This window comes from Macrobrachium nipponense, chromosome 13, assembly GCF_015104395.2.
Source record: "Macrobrachium nipponense isolate FS-2020 chromosome 13, ASM1510439v2, whole genome shotgun sequence".
In the NCBI taxonomy this organism is placed as follows: domain Eukaryota; kingdom Metazoa; phylum Arthropoda; class Malacostraca; order Decapoda; family Palaemonidae; genus Macrobrachium; species Macrobrachium nipponense.
The window spans coordinates 27,555,041-27,575,170 of NC_087206.1; the positions used below are offsets into that span (position 1 = coordinate 27,555,041).

General features: G+C 36.3%; 1 protein-coding gene across 1 annotated transcript; it reads left to right on the top strand.

Annotated features, from left to right (window-relative positions):
* Nucleotides 1-17,191: 17,191 nt before the first annotated feature.
* LOC135225273 (golgin subfamily A member 6-like protein 22) lies at nucleotides 17,192-19,453 on the top strand. The gene has a single exon (XM_064264603.1). The coding sequence runs from the start codon at nucleotides 17,192-17,194 to the stop codon at nucleotides 19,451-19,453; it is 2,262 nt and encodes a 753-aa protein (XP_064120673.1).
* The last annotated feature ends 677 nt before the right edge of the window (nucleotides 19,454-20,130 follow it).

The window sequence follows — 20,130 nt, forward strand, 5'->3', positions numbered from 1 at the left end:
AATGTGCAATGACGTAAATGTACTCACCATGCATTATACAGAGGAGCTTTCCCGGCAAAATTTCATAAGGGAACAAGAAAGAGATGAAGATATAAGGGAACTGTTCAAATACGTTAGAAACGAAAGAAAATTTAGCCAACAAGAATTAACCGAACTAGGTAGGAAGGTTGGATGTCCCACAGATGCATTAACGGACATAGATGGCGTATTAATTTGGATGTGTCACGAATATGATCCATTTGGTCAATTTCTAGGTGTGCTGCACAAAAGGTTAGTACCTAAGAGTCTAAGAGACAAGGTCATTGAGCTAATGCACGACGATGACATGAGAGATCACCCAGGAAGGGATGAGACAATTAGATTAATCCAAAGAACTTTCCATTGGAAGGGAATTCACAAGGATGTTAATAATTATGTGAAGAGCTGCAATACATGCAACAGCTACAAGGGAAGAACAGACAAGGAAGTACCACTAGGGAAATATCCTATCCCACAGACTCCTTTCGAAAGAGTATCTATTGATCTTATCACTAATCTCCATACCACGAGTAAAGGGAATAAGAATATACTAGTATGTATCGACGCGCTCACGAGATATACAGAGTTGGTACCACTAACTAGTAAAAGTGCCAAGGATTGTGCAACTGCTCTCTTCGATAAGATATTTTGCAGATATTCTGCCCCACAGCTCATTATTTCTGATAATGGGACCGAGTTCAACAACTCGTTAGTTCAAGAAATTTGTAAAGCCTTTAAGGTAGAAAAGGTAGCGATACAGCCGTATCACCCAGCTAGCAATGGCTTGGTAGAAAGGAATAACAGGAAGGTTTTAGACGTATTACGTCACACAGTAGGACAGGATCCTGACTGGGACGTCAATTTACCTTTAGTCCAATTGTCATTAAATGCAAGGCATCATACGAGTATTCGTGCAACTCCCATAAAAGCTTTGATGGGATATGACCCAGATTACCTTATGCATGGCTGAATCAGCCAATACAGCCTAATTACTCTGAAGATATCATGAAGATAAGAATCGGAAACTTTAAAGTAATCCACAAGCAATTGCACAAGAATCTAGAAGAAGCCCAGCAGAATATGATAGAGAAGCATCAAGAAGGATTAAGGCCTGTAGACTACAAGAAAGGAGATGAAGTCTATATTAAGAAGGAAGTAAGAAGTGGTATTAATTATAAGTTAGCCACAAAATTCACAGGACCATACAAGGTCGTAGACGTACAAGAAACTAAGATAAAGGTTAAGAAAATGAATAACCAAATGCCTTCCACATATGCTGAATCATTAGAAGAAGAAGAATTTTGGATAAACAAGGACAAGGTCAAGAGAACCAAAGAAGTTGAAGAATCCGACATGACAGAGACGTCAGAAGAAATTCCAGAAGAAGGAACTAGATATAACCTAAGAAATAGAAGAGTCACTTTTCAGTGAAACAGAAGAACAAACCCATTAATTCATCCCATTATTCCCATGTATTTATTTGATTTCGTTATTGCTAAGTTTACCTTCATCGGTCGACTTAGGAATAATCTTTTATTGTTGCAATTCTTACTTTAATTAGTCGGTTTGTAGCAAGAATTTTTGAGTTATGTGCACTAACTTCAAATTAATTTGACTTGAAGGGAAATATTTGGGTATGTAAGAAACGATTCAATGCGCAGTATAAGAATTTCAAGACGTATATTAAGTTTAATCGTTCCATAAGAACATTCTTAGAAGTAAAAGAATAAATAAGACGGGTTAAGATAGACATTAAGAGATTTTAAGATAAGAGAATTCGTTTCAGAAATGATTAAGAATTTGAAGGGGTAATTAATACACTTACTTTGCTCAAATCCATAAGATGTTGACTGATGAAAACTTACTAATAAGATATTAAGCGATGAAGACTCACTAACAAGAAGTTAATTGATGAAGACTCATTAACAAGATAGTAGTTGTCGAAAACTTACTAACAAGATATTGATTGGTGAAAACTTACTAATTGTTGTCACAGTAGAAGAAACCTACAAGTATTAACCACTAACCGGTTCCTTTAACCGAGTTGCCAATTTTGTTTTAGTATCAAGCAGTAAGGTTATAGTTTAATGTACAAGGTTACTCAGAAATTACAGTAAGAATGTCCAATGAAATTTTACATAAACACAATACACAATCTCAGTAGGAAGTCAAGGACACACTTGTTATTGCATACAAATACACAAGGATATTTTCTCCCAGGACTTGTCTTCAAGCGGCAGGTCGCAGCAAACAAGAAGCCATCAAGTGTCGTCAACAAAGAACGAAATTTATTTTTCCATAAAGAAAGACGATATCCACCTAGATAGAATAGGACTGAGGACTGAACCAATCATGTACTGTGAACTTGGATAGTTACCATTATTTTTTTGCTTCTACCATGCATTTATATAACTTTTGTGACTTAAGGGCTTATGTATGTTTAACTTTCAGTTTTCTTGTTTTTTTGGTGATTTATTTTTGTTTGCATTCAGTTTCACGTTTCTTAATGTGATTTACTCATATTTGAATTCAGTTTGATGATTCTTTTAATATTACTTAATCAAGTATTTGTTCATATTCAGTTTTTTTTTTTTATGTTTCTCTGAATGTTACTTACTCAAGAATTTACTCATGCTTACATTCAATTTTGATTGTTGCCCTTAACGTTACTTAATCAAGGATTTGCTCATGTTTACATTCACTTTTGATGTTTTTGAGTTAAAGTTTCAATATGATTTCCAAGAAGCATAAGTTAGGAGTCCTCTGGTAGGTATAATATTTGCTTCAGCTTAGTTAACGCTGTCGGAGTCAGCGAGGTAGCGGGCCGAGACTGTAATAGTGTGGCACAGTGTCGTTATTCCAAAAGACAATAACTTAATAATACTTAAGAAAAAGGCACGAAACGGATAATAAGAGAAGAAAAAGGAGAAAAGGGGATAAGATAATGATTTTTCTTAGCGAAGGGATTTTGTTACTCAAAACATTAGGCTTTTAGCCATCAGACATCTGGTTTTCATCTTCCCCAAAAAGCCTCTGTCCGTACCAGCGATTAGTGACCAACAAGAGATTATAGCCGATGAGGGATATCGCCCAGGCATCTTCGAGAAATTGGAAACTACTCTCATTAGCGCCTATGACTAATCGGCGTTCCTTTCGTGAACAGGTCGGAGAGAGCCATCTGGCGTACGTTAAAAAGGAATTCTATGACCCGTTGTTAGAAAGAGGGAAGTACCAAATTCTTAAAAGCTCCACCCTCCCAAAGGTAGGCCTCTAGTATCGACGAATCAAAAGCCATGAGTGTTGGTCATAAGACAGCCCAAAAGGGGTATCAACGAATGACCTATGAGGTTACCAAGGGATACGCCCCTAAGAAGCCAGGACATGAAGAAGGAGGCGTATACAAATTCAAAGCCTACGAATTACTGTAGAAGACCTGACAGGAAGGCGGTCTCGTATGAAGTTAGTAGCCACTAAGACACAAAAAGTCTTTCAGAAAATGCCACACCCAGTCAGAATCCAAAAATCCAAAGGCGGGGCTAAGGAGATTTCAACTGAACAAAAAGGCGAGACAGAGAGAGAGCAGGGAGAAAGAGAGAGCAGAGGAAAAAGGGGAACAGAGAAGTCGAGAGAAGAGGGGAACGAGGAGAACCAGTGGCGCAGCAACAGGCAGAGAAGAGAGAGAAAGACAGAAGAATCCCCAGAAGAAGAACAAGTGCAAAAGTGTGGTGTGCGAAGCAATCAAAGACAGTGAAAGTGACAATCAATACTTAGTAAAATTCCCTCGTGCCTATAGACTCGTAATTGCAACAAGTGCCAATTAAGTTTTATCAGTCCAAGAGCCCAGAAGGTGGAAACTTTATAAGTACTCCAGCGAAGAATAAACCTATGTTAAGAAAATATCAATCTTCATTTCTCATCCAAAACGATAACCCTTTTTGCTAATTCAATATCAAGAGCTTTCAGCAAGGTAAGAAAAATTTATATAAGTCTAATTCCCCAAAGTACAGCCTCCACGGCACACGTTACCTTAGATCTGTGTACGAGAAAGTCAGTACCAGCACAGATTTATATATATATATATATATATATATATATATATATATATATATATATACATATTTATATATATGTATTGTGACAAAGTGCCCTAGAGTATCTGGGTCTGGATACTATTAATATTTGGGGGAAGTAGCCAAAGATCTGTGTCTGGACACCATTAATACTTGTTAACTCAAATTGCCAAGTATCTGGTTACAACACTTACCATTTATACTTGTTAGCGCAAGAGACCCTTTTATTCCTAGGTCTAGGACACCGTTTGTACTTGGGGCACAGTTTGATCAAGTACTTGGTTATTGCTTACCTCACTACAGCCAGACACCTGACCCTTCATCACAAATACTAGACGACTGAATACTCTAAAGGTAATAGTGATCTCTTATAGAACTGTACAGTCAAGAAAACAATCAGTCTAAGTTCATTAAAATGGATGTGAGGTAATTAAAGGGCATCACTCCTGCAATTTCAAATCTAAGTATTTCCTTGATTTTGATTCATTTGAGGGAAACGGTACAATTACCACTATATATTTCTACTTAACCAAAAATAAAACATACATTATATTGCTATATACTGGTGGAAGTAAATGAAACTCTTCCAAAAATTTAAACACAAAAATTTATTTCTAAATTCAAAATCTAGAAGTATAATTCACAATCTCAGGGAAATTATTATTACTCGAAAACAAAAGTTTAATTAATTCTTAAATTAATTATTATGCAAAATTAAACAAAAATTTAATAAGAAAATTAATTAAATTAGATTATAAAGCAGTAATTAAATTTGAAATGAAATTTAATTAAATACAGATTAATTCACAAGTGTAAGATTCAAAATTTACACAATCAAAATAATTCAAACTAATTAAACAAATAAAGACAATGCAAGAAAAGCATAATGCATAATATGAAAACAATTAAAGCATTGACAGTACAAAAATTAAGCATATAAAATGGACATGTCAAAAGAACAAAGCAAAAGAAAAATTGCATAAAAATTATAATTTTATCCAAACATTGTAAAATAAAACCTCGAAGCGCACTTCAAAACATTTGTAAAATACCTTCAAACGCATTTGCAACTCCTGACAGAAAAGAATAGGCCTGTTACATTCTTTCGTGGCCGCCTTCACAAAAATACTATCAATAACACTATGCTCAGATTCCACAAACAACACATACATTAAGACAATTACTTAGTGACCTGCTCAAATACAAATGTGAGTTACATTAAAGAGCGCGGGAGATTTGAGAGCAATGCTCCACTCTCTAACACACGCTGCTACGTCTCTAAAGCAAATTAAAGTTTTATATGCGTAAATATGCGTATCAGGGTGAGTGGGTGTAGTTGAGTGTACACGTCCGAGACGAAAACATATTACGTCATCTCTATAGGGATATCGAGTTGGAATGAACAAGGCCCCTTGTTTAGTTACAGGCCAGATTGGAACTATAAAAAAATTAGCTTAGGTAAGGTATTCTCAAGATGTGAAAAACAACCCTCTTCAGAGGCTTACATAAAAGCGGTTACTCTTTCTGTCTTACGTATGTTTCAAAATGAAAAGTTGCACTACTTAATATGTGTTATCTTTATATGTGGGAATCTGAACACCAAAAACATACATTTCATAGCACGATACACAGGTTCTGAGGTGAATTAATCATATTACCAAAATTATAATTGCATTACAAAACTTACATTATAAGAAGATATATATATATATATATATATATATATATATATATATATATATATATATATATATATATGTATATATATGTATATATATATATATATATATATGTATATATATATATATATATATATATATATATACATATATATGTATATATATAATAGATACATATATACATGCAAATCTTACCTGAATACATATTCGGGTGTATAATTAAATATAAGCAACAATCACAGCAAAATAACAGGCAAAGTTCAGTACTAAGCGCTTTCATGTTAATTCATGCACCGTTGGCGTGCTGAATCTCTGGCAATTATTTACCTCTAGCATACTAAAATGAAATACATTTTTATCACTTCTTTATAATGAAGTCGCGTGCACCTACTGTGATTTTTAAAGCATTAATATATATATATATATATATATATATATATATATATATATATATATATATATATATATATATAGTATATATATATATATATATATATATATATCTATATATATATATATATATATATATATATATATTATATATATAGATATATATATATATATGATATATATATATATATATATATATATATATATATATATATATATATATATATATATATATATATATACTATACACACACACACACACACACATATATGTATATATATATATATATATATATATATATATATATATATATATATATATATTATATCATATACAACTGAAACTAATGGAAGATTTTGGAATTGTTTGCATGAGAGGAATTTGAGAGTAAACATAAACTAGAGTAAGTCTATCAGTGTAAGCTGAAATCAGGAAGGTGGAAAATGAAAGAATGGAAGCAGGTATACAAGAATAAATAATTAGAACAGAATCCGGTGAAACAAAGAAGTAAACGAAAGTCGTGCAAAAGGCTGGGAAGAACCCTTTGAGCATGAATGGAAGCCAAGGTGATATATGATAGGAGCATTGAGACAACCCTCCTCTATGGAAGTGAAGTGTGGCCGAATGATAATGAAGAAAATAAGTTGCGTATATGTAGCATATGCGTTGTAAGAGGCACTGAACGAGTAAGAAATGGGAATAGTTGAAAGTGGTAAAAAATTGTAAATGGAGCAGAGTGCTTTGAGATGATTCGGAAGTAATAGGAGGTAGGAGGAAAGGGAAACTTAAGAATACTGCAAAGTGTGCATTGGGATTTGACATTTTATTGCTGTGGAAGTTTTATGCACAAGGTGTGTGGCCCCATTTAAGCCGTCGAAATGTAAATGCAATGATTTGTGCTACTTTTCTTTACTCTCTTGAGCTACCCTGTGGAAATTGCCTGTTCTTGGCATACAAAATCTTTCATTGGGCTATGCAAGTTTATTGAGTGTAAGTTCTACATCAATGTATTATGCAGTTTGATTCTGCAGTTTAATATACGTGAAAAAAATAGGCCAAGAATGAAAGTATTTCATCCCAAGGAAAGATATCTTTGTCTTCCATTTCTACTCGATTCTCGATTCCAATCGCATAATTTTAGTGTCAACATATTAGAGCCGATGCGAAAGGAAAAGAGCAAATACGCTAATAGTACATTTCTTGGTTTGAGGAAAGTTGAAATATGACGCTAACATTTAAGGAAATTAAATCTAAATTACTTTGGATACAATCAATTGCTCGGCAGAGTAGGGGTTTAGAACCTGAGAAGATAAGAAGAGAGAAGAAGTAAATACATTGGAGAAAGAACGAGTTTGGTAAAACTAAATGAAGTATATTTATAACCTTTTACAACCTCTTTTTATTTTTGAATTAAAACTTAGTGATAACCAGGAAAATTTTGTTTGATATCTCTCTCAAGAGTAACGAAGGCGGAGAGACAGGAAGAAAAAAAAGCTTTTCCTAGGTTGATAAGTTCTTTAATGATCGTTTTTCTAAAGTTTATCGTAATTTACACCGAATCAGATCTTTACAAATTGCAGATTGTTGACATTCTGTTCTAAACCTTTAAGTTACTTTGCTGTTCTTGTCACACAAAATCTTTTATGCGTCTACTAACGTTTATTAAAAGCAAATAAGTTATAAATCAATATCCTCTACAGCTTGCCTCTGCTGTTGGATATACTTGAAAAAAATAAACCAAGACATATCTTTGCCTTCCATTTGTATTACATGCGTGTAAGTGTCGGTTACACTGCTCACTATATTGGGAAACAAGAAAAAGAAGACGATCTAAGTTTCTTAACTGATTTTTTTTTCTTTTTAATGGCGCGTCTTGCACGACACAGTTCGCTGTTGTCCATCAGACGTTCTCCAGCCGTCGCGGATGGAGGTACAACTCCGCAGAGCGAGCGACACTTCCCTTCAATTTTTACATCGGCCTAAGGTAATTGTCGAAATTATACTTAGGTATTAAACAGCACATTTTAGAGATTGCAAAATATCAGCTAATTTTTTTCGACATAGTAAAATGGACATTACAAATCACTCAGGAATGCTTCTCGACTGCAGATATAATTTCATTCAACATAATATTATTGAAACAAGTCCTTCCAGGAAAGGGGCTCTTTCCTAGATCGTGACCCCTAGTGATTTTCGGAGGTCGTTATCTAGGACTAATATTTCCTGGCGGTCATTATCTTGGTGATATTTACAGTCTTTTGTTTATGTTTTGTACCAAACACGGCGCAAACGTGGATACATGCCGGATTAAACCCCTTGGGAGTCATTATCTAGGAAAGATCCGAAAAGAGTAAATACTTTTCTAATACATTTCATAGAATCAAGAAAGTTTAAAAAAGACGCTAACATTTGAGGAAACGTAATATAAAATACTTTGGATAAAATAAATTGCTTGGGAAAGTAAGAGCTAAGAAACAAGATATGAAGAGAGAATGAAATACAATGGAGGAAGAACGAGTTTGGAAGATGTTTACGTATGAAGTATTTATAAATTTATACAACGTAATTTTTTAGAATTAAAACTTAGTGATAAGTAGCAAATTTTCTTAGACCTATCTCTAAAGAGCAATGAAGGCGGAGAAAAAGCTTATTTATCTAGCTTGTGCTCGTTTGAAAAATTCTTTGATGATTATTTTTTTAATATGTCGTCATTAACACCGAACAGACCTTGACAAACTGCTAATAGTTATAAATATATTCTAAAACTTTATATCCCTTGTTTTGTTGTTGTTGTTATGAAGTTTGCATAATGGTTTGCGTAATGGCTCCCAACAACGAGAAATGTAATAATTACCGTCTCTTCTGCTACCTGATGGTCGTGGATGATATAATTAAGGCGCGAATCGTAATTTGGGGATTCTACACATTATGCCCAAGGGAGGCTGTGTTGAAATATCTGACAATTAATAAAAAAATTATCTGGAAAGATGTTTCTCTACATCAAAAACGGGTTCTGTATTAAAGGAAACGCCGTTGTGGATGGGATTTTTTTTTTTTTTACCTATATCTCATGGGGGGTTGTCAACAAACCCCCGCCTGTCCATCTGGAGAATCCACCTGCCTTTGTTCCAGAGACTATGCTGTTGTCCGGCTCGATCGAGCCAAGCTTTGTCAAGAGGATACATTCAAAACAGAGAGCGCAGGAGTTATGTGAACCACGACCTTATCCGTATTTATAAAATGCACCCTAGCGTCTAAAATTATTGCCTTTAAATAGGATTTATCCTTTTTCTGTCCTGAAATACCGTTAAATGATTTTGCAGCAGGCTGCATCACAGCACTGCCTCAGGCTAAAACTCATGAAGGCAATGTCAACACACAATAACTGCAAAGTTGAGAACCAGTCCTTATGGGCCCCTTTTGTTTTGGTTAAGTACTGAAGTAAATTACAGAACATGCCCCTCCACAATAAGTCGTTCTTACACGACTTCACTCCAAACAATTATAATAATTACTAAACGATCTTTTAAATTACAGAACAACAACCACGTTTAATGACTTTAATCTCTCTTCCTTAGCAGACCATGTGCAACTAAGTGACTTTTTCAGAATAAAACAATGGCAAATACAACCTCATAACTCTCAAAAAATTGCAAAAAAATTTAATTTCATTAAACATTTATGGAATACAAATAAAAGTACACTTACGGATGATTTTCTGTAGCGACCAATACAGAAATAATTAACATAGTACTAACACTTGTTTTTCCTTAATTGACAGGTCTGATCCAAGGGAACTACTGTGCCACAGAAGAACATCTATAAAGTTGCCAATGATGGAGTTTTCCAACTATTTTCAGCCTTTCTTCGTCATACAAGTGCTCCTGTTTGGTTTGTGATTTCAGAAAGTATTGCTTGTTTTTGTACTTTCGCTCATTATTTCGCAAAAAAAAATTAAAATAAACTATTGCGGTTTTAGTCTCGAATAGGTCTTTACACTAGATCCATTATTTGCATGTATATAACATTCTGTTGATTTAAACAAATATCATCGTTTGCATAAATATTTCAAGCACGTTACGTGAAAGGCTAATGCAAGAAACAAATGGCCTCAGACAGCGCTCGCTTTCCATTAGATCTGCCTCTTTCAAACCAAACGTGTCTTCACAATGTATAGTTGTACAACTGCACGAGGAAGCGCTGGGCCTTTTTTAGGCCTTCTGATCATGACAGCGTTTGCTGGGTATGGTCATTCAAACGTAGCAATTGGCAGTGGCTCAAAAATGAACTAGACCGCTAGTAAGATGTTGGCATAGACTCACAAATCTGTTATTACAAACCACACACACACACACACACACACACACATATATATAATTATTAGATATATCATATATATATATATAGATATATATATATATATATATATGATATATAATATATATATATATATAATATATATATATATATATATATATATATATATATATATACTATATATATATATATATATATTGCTAAGAATGATTTCCTTTCGTGTACTCAATATTTTCATGCAAGATAATTTTCTTATTCATCCCCACTTCATCCCCACCTTCTCTCTACTCATAACCCTCCTTTCCACCCCCCACACACAACACACCCCCCCCCCCCCCCCCCCCCACCTTCCGGTCAAAGGCTCCATTCTCAGAAGTAGACACTACACCATTACCCACAAGTCAAGCCTAGACCTTAGTCCAATCAACCACGTTTGATTTATGAGAGCTATATAAATGATTGCAAATGAAAATCACAGACTGCATATTACCAGCTCAGTATCTGACGTCAGAAGTACTGAATCATGCGTTTCTCTTGTGCTAATAAAATACAGAATAAAAAAGAAATCCAAGTAAAAAGAGATACTCAGATAGTGATAACCGCTTTATTGATGTCATAGAAAAAATTATGACACTGATAAATGAGATGCAGTAGTGCTACAGAAAAAAAAAAGGAAATTGACAGTTCCCGTCACGTAAGTAACGAAACTGTCGAGGTACGCGATGTTAATAATAATGTCTTTAATGCCACGCAACATGAAAGAGACGATTCGTCATACACCATATTTACTAAAACATTACCTATGCTAACGAATTAGATTGATCGCTCTAAGAGCAATTGCATCTCCGTAACATTCATTCCATTGGTGCCAGTTCTTGCTTCTGGAAGTAAGCCAAAGGTAACACACTTCCATTTCCCTGGTAAATCTTCCTTGTAATGTCATCCCCGTAAGGAGTTACTGCCGTCAGTGCACCTCATGCGGTGCAATGTAAGCATTTACATAAGGTTCTTTGTAGCGTCCCTTCGGCCCCTAGCTGTAACCCTTTTCATTCCTTTTACTGTACTTCCGTTCAGATTCTTTTTTTCCACCTTCCTTTCCACTCTCTCCTAACCATTGATTTCTTAGTGTAACTTCGAGGTTTTCCTCTCCTTAATTTCCGTTTCAGCGCTGAAAGACCCCAGCGCTTGGCCTTCGGCCTAAATCTTATATTCTATCGATCGTTATAATTTCATCCACTAAGACTTTTAAGAATCTCCACCATTGCTTTAAATTTGTTTTCAGGAGTATTTAAAAAGTGAGGTTGCCACTACAGAATGTATGTCTGAGTATGTGCTTATCATATTTTTCAGAACGTAGAAAGCTTTATTTAAGTCTATACATATGCACTGTGTGTAGTCAGACTGATTTGTAATTTGTAAATATCAATACTACATTAAAAAATATTCTATGCCCATTTCCTACATAATTTTCTATTTTCCTTCGCTTGGGTATTCTTACCCTCAATTATTTATTTATTTATTTTTTATTTACTCCTCCATTGTTCTGAGTCTATCAATTCACACTTGGCCTAATATGACAATTATCAATTCCAGCTACGCTCTTCAGACCAAGCGACGAATCTCCAACTCGTGAGACCAAAGATACGATTCCTCCCACCACGATTCATGGCCTTGGGAAGGACGCCGTCGACGAGGATCTTCGTCAACGACACTTCCAAAGACTCTTGGCTAATTCGACCTCGATCGACCTTCTCAATGGGGCGAGTCTTCTCGGGAATTTAGGGTAAGGCGAAAACGTTTTTTTAAAGACTTGAATTTCTTCAATGATTTTTTGTTTGTATGGTGTTTTTACGTTGCATGGAACCAGTGGTTATTCAGCAACGGGACCAACGGCTTTACGTGACTTCCGAACCACGTCGAGAGTGAACTTCTATCACCAGAAATACACATCTCTCACTCCTCAATGGAATGGCCGAGAATCGAACCCGCCACCACCGAGGTGAGAAGCAAACACCAAACCAACCACGCCACTGAGGCGCTAATTTCTTCAATGACAATATCATATTCTGGATTACATTTTTCAGGCTCTAGAGGACGAAATCGTTCACATTTATCTTGCATTTTTATATAACTGATTTTTTCGTTTTGTATTTCCTAATATCTGCTGTAATTTCTTGCAAATGAACACCATATTCTTTGGAAGCTTGAATTTCAAGTCAGTGGCCCCTGTATGTTTGTTCCATATGAATAAAGGATTAATCTTCTGAAAAATTAATAATGATAATAATAATAATCAATGTAAGCTGAGGGTTGAAAAATTCGATTGAAAAGTAGTATACCTCACACAGGGCATAAGAGGAGAACGCAAATTATAATTTTTATAGGAGTTGCTACATAAATGTTGCTTATGGCATCTAAAGATTATCATTGGGTTTAGGCTGTCACGGTTTCTTTTATCGAGAGATTTTGCTGGCATAAGGCCAGCCTAATCTAGGAGCAACGCATATTATCTGGTAATTCAAAGAAGGTTCCTTTAGATATACATAGGAGTGTGAAACTGTTTTACACTTAAACACAAGCACATACTCACCCACTCACACTAAAGAAGCGAAGCAATATTAGAGCATTTTTTACCTCAAAGAAATTTCTTCTTGAATCCCTGTGGCATCTCTTTTACATGTGTAATTCAACTCTTAACAGAGAAGCAGACCAACAAATAAACAAAAGCAACGTCTAAGTTTTTTAAAAGTTAAAATTGATCACATAGGCCTACTTACTTAATCTCTCATGATATCGCTTGATAATATAACCACACTTTCCTCTCGTTCAACAAGGAGATAGCGATTATCAGTTTAAATTTTAAAACATTCCCAACGCGGGATCTTTCCTAGACAGTGACCCCGAAGGCTTTTAACCCAGTATGCATCCACCCTTGAGGCGTGTTTAGTACAAGCCCGTTGGGGATGACTGTAAAAATATAAACAAAAGACTGTAAATATCATAATGACTCCCAAGAAATATTAGTCCTATATAACGACCACCGAAAACCATTGGGGGTCACTATCTAGGAAAAATCCCTAATGTGTAATAAATTATTTGTAACGTTATCTACGGCAGGGAGAAAAACAGTCATAATATCGGGTCATTCTAATCATATAAGCTACTTTTGACACGACAGCACCACCGCTTAATCTAAGTAAAGACTTTCTATGACTGCAACAGCTCGAGAACAGGCGCACAACAGGAAGCATCCGAGCCCATGTTAGACCTAGTGAGATTCATGACGGACAATGCCCGGGGAAAACACTTCTATTTCCTTCGTGATGAGACCTCTAATGGTGAGTAGTGACGGTTTTGGTTCTGACAATCCAACCCCCCAACCCCAACACCCCCTTTTTTTCTTTTCTTTTTTGTTAGAATATATATATATATATACTATATATATACATAATATATATATATATATATATATATATATATATTATACATATATATATATGCATGTGTGTGTGCATGTTTGTTTCTTGCCTCAAAGAAAGCGTGAAAAGATATGTTAACTGTAACCATGAATTCAACACAAATGAGAAGGATAACAGCTCTCTCCCTCTCTCAGATATTTCAGATCCGCTGGTACGTATCATACAAAGCCACGGTGACGTCGTGTCGCTCGAATACGACTCGGAACTGGATGCGCTGACAAAGCTGGTCCGTGGAAATGATCACACGGGTAGCCTGAGGAATATCCTCGTCTACTGCTCCTCCCGAAACACCGTCAGCGTCTTCAGAAAGGTAAAGCTCTAAGCTCATAAACACATTAAAAAATAAGAAAAAATGCTCCGAAGTTTTCTGTACAGCGTATAGGCTAATCAACGCCACGGAAAATAGATCTATCTTTCGGTGGTTAAGGTATAATGCTGTATGAGCCGCGGCCTATCAAACTAACCACAGCCAGGTGGTGAGCTGTCCTATATCGTTGCCAGATGCATGATGATGGCTAACCTTAACCTTGAATAATATAAAAACTACTGAGGTTAGAGGGCTGCAATTTGGTATGCTTGATGATGGAGGGTGGACGATCAATATACCAATTTTTAGCCCTCTAGCCTCAGTAGTGTTCAAGATCTGAGGGCGGACAGAAAAAGTGCAGACGGACAGACAAAGCCATCTCAATAGTTTTCTTGTACAGAAAACTAATAAGATAAAATAAAAAATAAATAAAAACTTTTACGGCTCAGAAATGGTGGCTTGCTTCAAAATTAGGCGGTATCCTCTGTCACGTAACATTACATACAGTACATCTCATAACCGTTGATCCAGTGCAAATTCCTGCATAGGTACTTAAGGATTCATTTCAACGTGTTTGGATGGGAACTTTTGATAGAAAATTCGGGTTTGCTCTGAGACAGAAATCCGCCACAGCGATAATTCTTGTAATAATTGACCTACACTATTGTTGTGAAGGTACAGTAAATTAGAATGTTACAAATAACCAGAAACACACACGCAAATATATAATATATATATATATATATATATATATATATATATATATATATATATATATATATATATATATAATATATATATATATATATATATATATATATATATATATATATTACGCGTACGTATGTGAATGTGCAATTAGTCACCCAATGTCTTTAAAAATGAGATTATGATAATTCATTACTTCATTACACACCGAATTTCGAGAATTATTTACAGTCTATGTCACAAAAAAATAAATAAAAACTCCAAATATAGAAATTAACCAACTGGAAAATTTTATCTTCCGCTTTTCAGATCACGGACGGGTTATTGCAGACACCGACGGTCCACTGGTACGTTGTCCTTAAAGATGACGTCATGAAGGACATCGGAAACATCATCAAGGAGGGTACGCAGGTGAGCGAGAGAATTTCTAGCTTTATCTTTTATTTTCATTTTATAGATTTTTATTGCAAACATTAATATTGAATTATGTAAAAAACGAGATTATTTCCTTATATTACTTGAATGACTAATTAATTATGTCAACAAACGTCGAGACGACGATTGTTATAGTTGCCGTCATTTTTATTTATTTTATTTAAAAAAATTAACGTAAAACAGTTATAAACCATCATAAATTACATTTCATTTTTAGCGTCCAGGTATCATGAATTTTCTCTTAATCACTGGAATATATAAAGAAATGGCAGGCAACGGTCTCCCTTGCAAACTGAACAAAAAGGTTAGCAGTTTTGAAAATTTATTTTTTGGTTCAGAGTTTTCGCAGAATTAACAAGGAATGTTCGCTCTTCTGATAACATTTTCTTTAACGCAGAATGTGTCGACATCATGAACCCATCTATGAAACTATCACACGAAAAACGTTCTTGTATTTTGGTACTTTTTTTTTTCTTTTTTGGCAAAATACAATATTGAATTCTCCCATTTTTGTTACGACAGAACAACACTATCAATACCAATATCATTCCAGTATTACCACCAACATTTACTATTTAGCTAAAATATTTGTTGGTAAGATAAATAATCATGCATATCGACACAATCAAATAGCTTACAAAACTGTAGAAAAAAAAAGAAAAAAAAAGTATTACCTTTTCACTCACCAGATGTCTCTGGCGCTGAACACTGAAGACCAGTTCAAGCTCTTCATCTCCTACATCAACAAGAACGACAGAGTGTCGTAAGTTTTTCCTGCCTCAGTTCGGTGAGAATTTTCACTGTTTTAAATGGAGCCTGAAACAAGAATGCAATGGATTGTCAAGGAATTTGCGTTTATACACACACACACACACACACACACACACACATATATATATATATATTATATATATATATATATATATATATATATATATATATATATATATATATATATATATATATATATATATAATATATATGTGTGTGGTGTCCGGACAATTCGGTCCCGTACAATTCGGTCCGGGTCAATTCGGTACCAGGACAATTTGGTACCCGGCTTGTAATTTTTATTATTATTTTTTTTTATTTCTAAATCAAAAAAATAATAGGGTATTCTATATTAAACATAAGATCTATTGTTTATTCCATTTACTGATATTTTTGGATCCGAAAAATTCAAATTAAGATCCTCTGAAAATGAGGGATTTCTCTGCCTCCTCATCTGTATTTAAACAAAACAAAAAGTTCGAGATGAGAAATGGACTCGGTGCTGACACGCTACGTTGCAACAGAAAGTTATTTCTACGCGAACAGAACGTGCTGTGATATAGTAAAGACAACCCACACACGCACGTACACAGAGGACGTTCGGTAAGCTTCTGTCTGAAGACCTGATTCTCTTTCGGGAGCCAGAAGAATCTGCCATGAAATGATTCCTGGAAATCCCTGGATCCCAACTCGATCCAAGCGACCGATTCTAAAACTATGCGTCCCTCTCGTGGGTACTTTTGGTATTCATAATCATGAATTCATACAGCTACGATATTGTGAAATTTTGTCAAATGACATTGAGTCATGTTAATAACGACCTTGGCTACGGGTTTGGCGATGTTGCCCGTAGATGTATTCTTTATAAATTGGCTTTGTTCCTCGGAACATTGTTTACCCTTGGACATTTAGGAAAAAGGATTTGGATACTATGGAAGGAGAGAGCTGAACCCACAGTTCACCTGGGGGGCGGCTGTGACAACCCTTTGACGGCTCTGAAGGAGGACGACAGCAGCATGATTAACGGAGTGGCGGGATTTAAGGACGTTGTCGATCAGATGGTCCAGAGGTACGACGAAGAAATCCACAGACTGAAAAGTGAAAACTGTCGGTTTCGAACTCTGTTGAAGGAGAAGGAAGACCTCTACGACCAAATCATTGAAAATTTCGACAACATGAATCATCGAACCATTGCTAATTACCAGGAGCTCAAAGCAGAAAAGGACTTACAGATTCGAGATCTAACGGAGGAGCTGCAAAGGCTTCAGTGCGATAATGAAGAAAAGGATATACTAATTGAAAGTCTTAACGCGGAAATCTCTCAACAAGAGAGAGAAAACGGATTAATAAAGGACCTTGAAGGAGAAAATATGGAAATGAAGACTCAAATTGACCAGCTTAGAATAGAAAAAGTAGAGTCTGGAAAGATAATTAACGGTTTGAACATGGAAATCCAGACTTTGCTTAAGGAAAACGAAAAAATGGAAGGTCAGGCAGATGACTTGAAAGAAGAGCTGGCTAATTGTGAAACTTTGAATTATGAAAAGGACTTGCTGTGTGATGAACTAAGAAGCGAAAAATTGGAACAAGACCATATAATTAGCAGTCTTAAGAGGCAGGTACAGAACTGTGAAGAAGAAAATAAAAAGATGAAAAACGAAATGGAAGAGAAGCTGGCTAATAGTGAAGCTTTGAAGATTGAAAAGGACTTGCTGATTGGTGAATTTAGAATCGAAAAATTGGAACAAGAACATATAATTAGCAGTCTTAAGAGGCAGGTCCAGAAATGTGAAGAAGAAAAGGAAAAGATGAAAAACGAAATGGAAGAGAAGCTGGCTAATAGTGAAGCTTTGAATAATGAAAAGGACTTGTTAATTGGTGAATTTAGAAAGGAAAAATTGGAACAAGAACATATAATTAGAAGTCTTGAGGGGCAGGTCCAGAATTGCAAAGAAGAAAAAGAAAAGATGAAAAACGAAATAGAAGAGAACAGAGCTAATTTTGAAGCTGACAATTATGAAAAAGACCAAATGATTAATAAGCTCAGGATAGAAAACCTGGACCGAGAAATTAAGATTGACCATTTCAAGAGGACGGTCCAGAATTATGAAGAAGAAAATGAAAAATTGAAAAGGGAAATGAAAGACCTGCTGGCTGATTGTGAAGATTTGGACCTTATGATTGATGGACTAAGAAACGAAAAATTGGAGCAAGAAAATACATTTTGGAGTCTTATGAGGCAGGTCCAGAACTGCGAAGAAGAATATGAAAAGATGAAAAACGAAATGGAAGGGATAGAACAAGGAGAGTATGGAAATATGATTTGCGATTTCCTTGAATTACAGAGAGCTGAGAAAGAGAAAGAGATACAAATAAGAAAAATTGCGGAAGAAATAAGTAATCTGAAAGACGTGATAAGGATAGCGAGACCAGAACAAGAATCAGAATTGGAAAGAAAAGACGAGCAGGGAACGAAGACCCAAGAGGAAGAGGAAACTGGAGAGAAGGACGACGCCGAAGAATCAGACGATAGCGACGAATCAAAGGACGAAAGCTCCGACGAGAATCAGCCAGGAGGAGAGGAGGAACGCGTAGAAGAACCAGAAGAGGAAGACACCTTCGAAGAATCTGTAGGAGAAAATGGCGATAATCAGTCTGGCGAGGAGGAAAGAGTCGAAGAATCAGGAGAAGCCAGCAAAACACAAGTAGAAGAAATAAATCATGATGGCACAGAGGAGACTGAGCTGGATAGCTTCTGTTCAGAGTCTGAACAAAAGTTGGGCTTAGGACACAAAGCCCCTGAAGCAAAGGAAGAGGAAGATGATATGAGCCAGGAAGAGGTGGAAGAATTATTAAAGGAAATAAGAAAACTGAGAGAGGAGGAAAAACTCATGTGGGAAGAGCTATTACAGCGGAAGAAACTGGACGAGGATAAATGTCAGGAATCAGAAGACAATGATTCGGAAGACATTTTCCTTCAGTCGATGGTTAATGGCCCTGAAACACAAGGGAAGGAGGATGTAGGGGAGCAGGGCCAGCAAGAGCGAACGAGATGTCAAGATGAAGAAGAGGCGACAGCATGGCATGAATTAGAGCAGGAAATAATAGGAATGAGAATGGAGCAAGAACATATGGCTAAGGAGATGTTGGAGCAGCAGAAAAAGAGGGAGGAGATGGAGAGCTTATTACGATTTATTGGAGGCGATACCCAAATGAAGACCAGCAATAAAAAGAAACATAGGAAAGGGAATAATAGGAGACGATACCAATGGAAATAGTAAAGGAAATGAAAAAAATGGAGTAACGTCCATTGACAAGATCCAACGGCTGCTCGGCGGACGGACAAACTCTCCCAGCGAGAGTCACCGGCTGGCGAGATTCCCCCATCTTGTCAGGCGGAAGAACTCTCACTGGATGGGAGTCAATGACTGTTCGGCGGACGGACAAACTCTCCCAGCGAGAGTCAACGGCTGGTGAGATCCCCCCATCTCGTCAGGCGGAAGAACTCTCACTGGATGGGAGTCAATGGCTGTTCGGCGGACGGACAAACTCTCCCAGCAAGAGTCAACGGCTGGTGAGATCCCCCCATCTCGTCAGGCGGAAGAACTCTCACTGGATGGGAGTCAATGGCTGTTCGGCGGACGGACAAACTCTCCCAGCAAGAGTCAACGGCTGGTGAGATCCCCCCATCTCGTCAGGCGGAAGAACTCTCACTGGATGGGAGTCAATGACTGTTCGGCAGACGGACAAACTCTCCCAGCGAGAGTCAACGGCTGGTGAGATCCCCCCATCTCGTCAGGCGGAAGAACTCTCACTGGATGGGAGTCAATGGCTGTTCGGCGGACGGACAAACTCTCCCAGCGAGAGTCAACGGCTGGTATGATCCCCCCATCTCGTCAGGTGGAAGAACTCTCACTGGATATGGGAGTAGATGGCTGTTCGGCAGACAGACAAA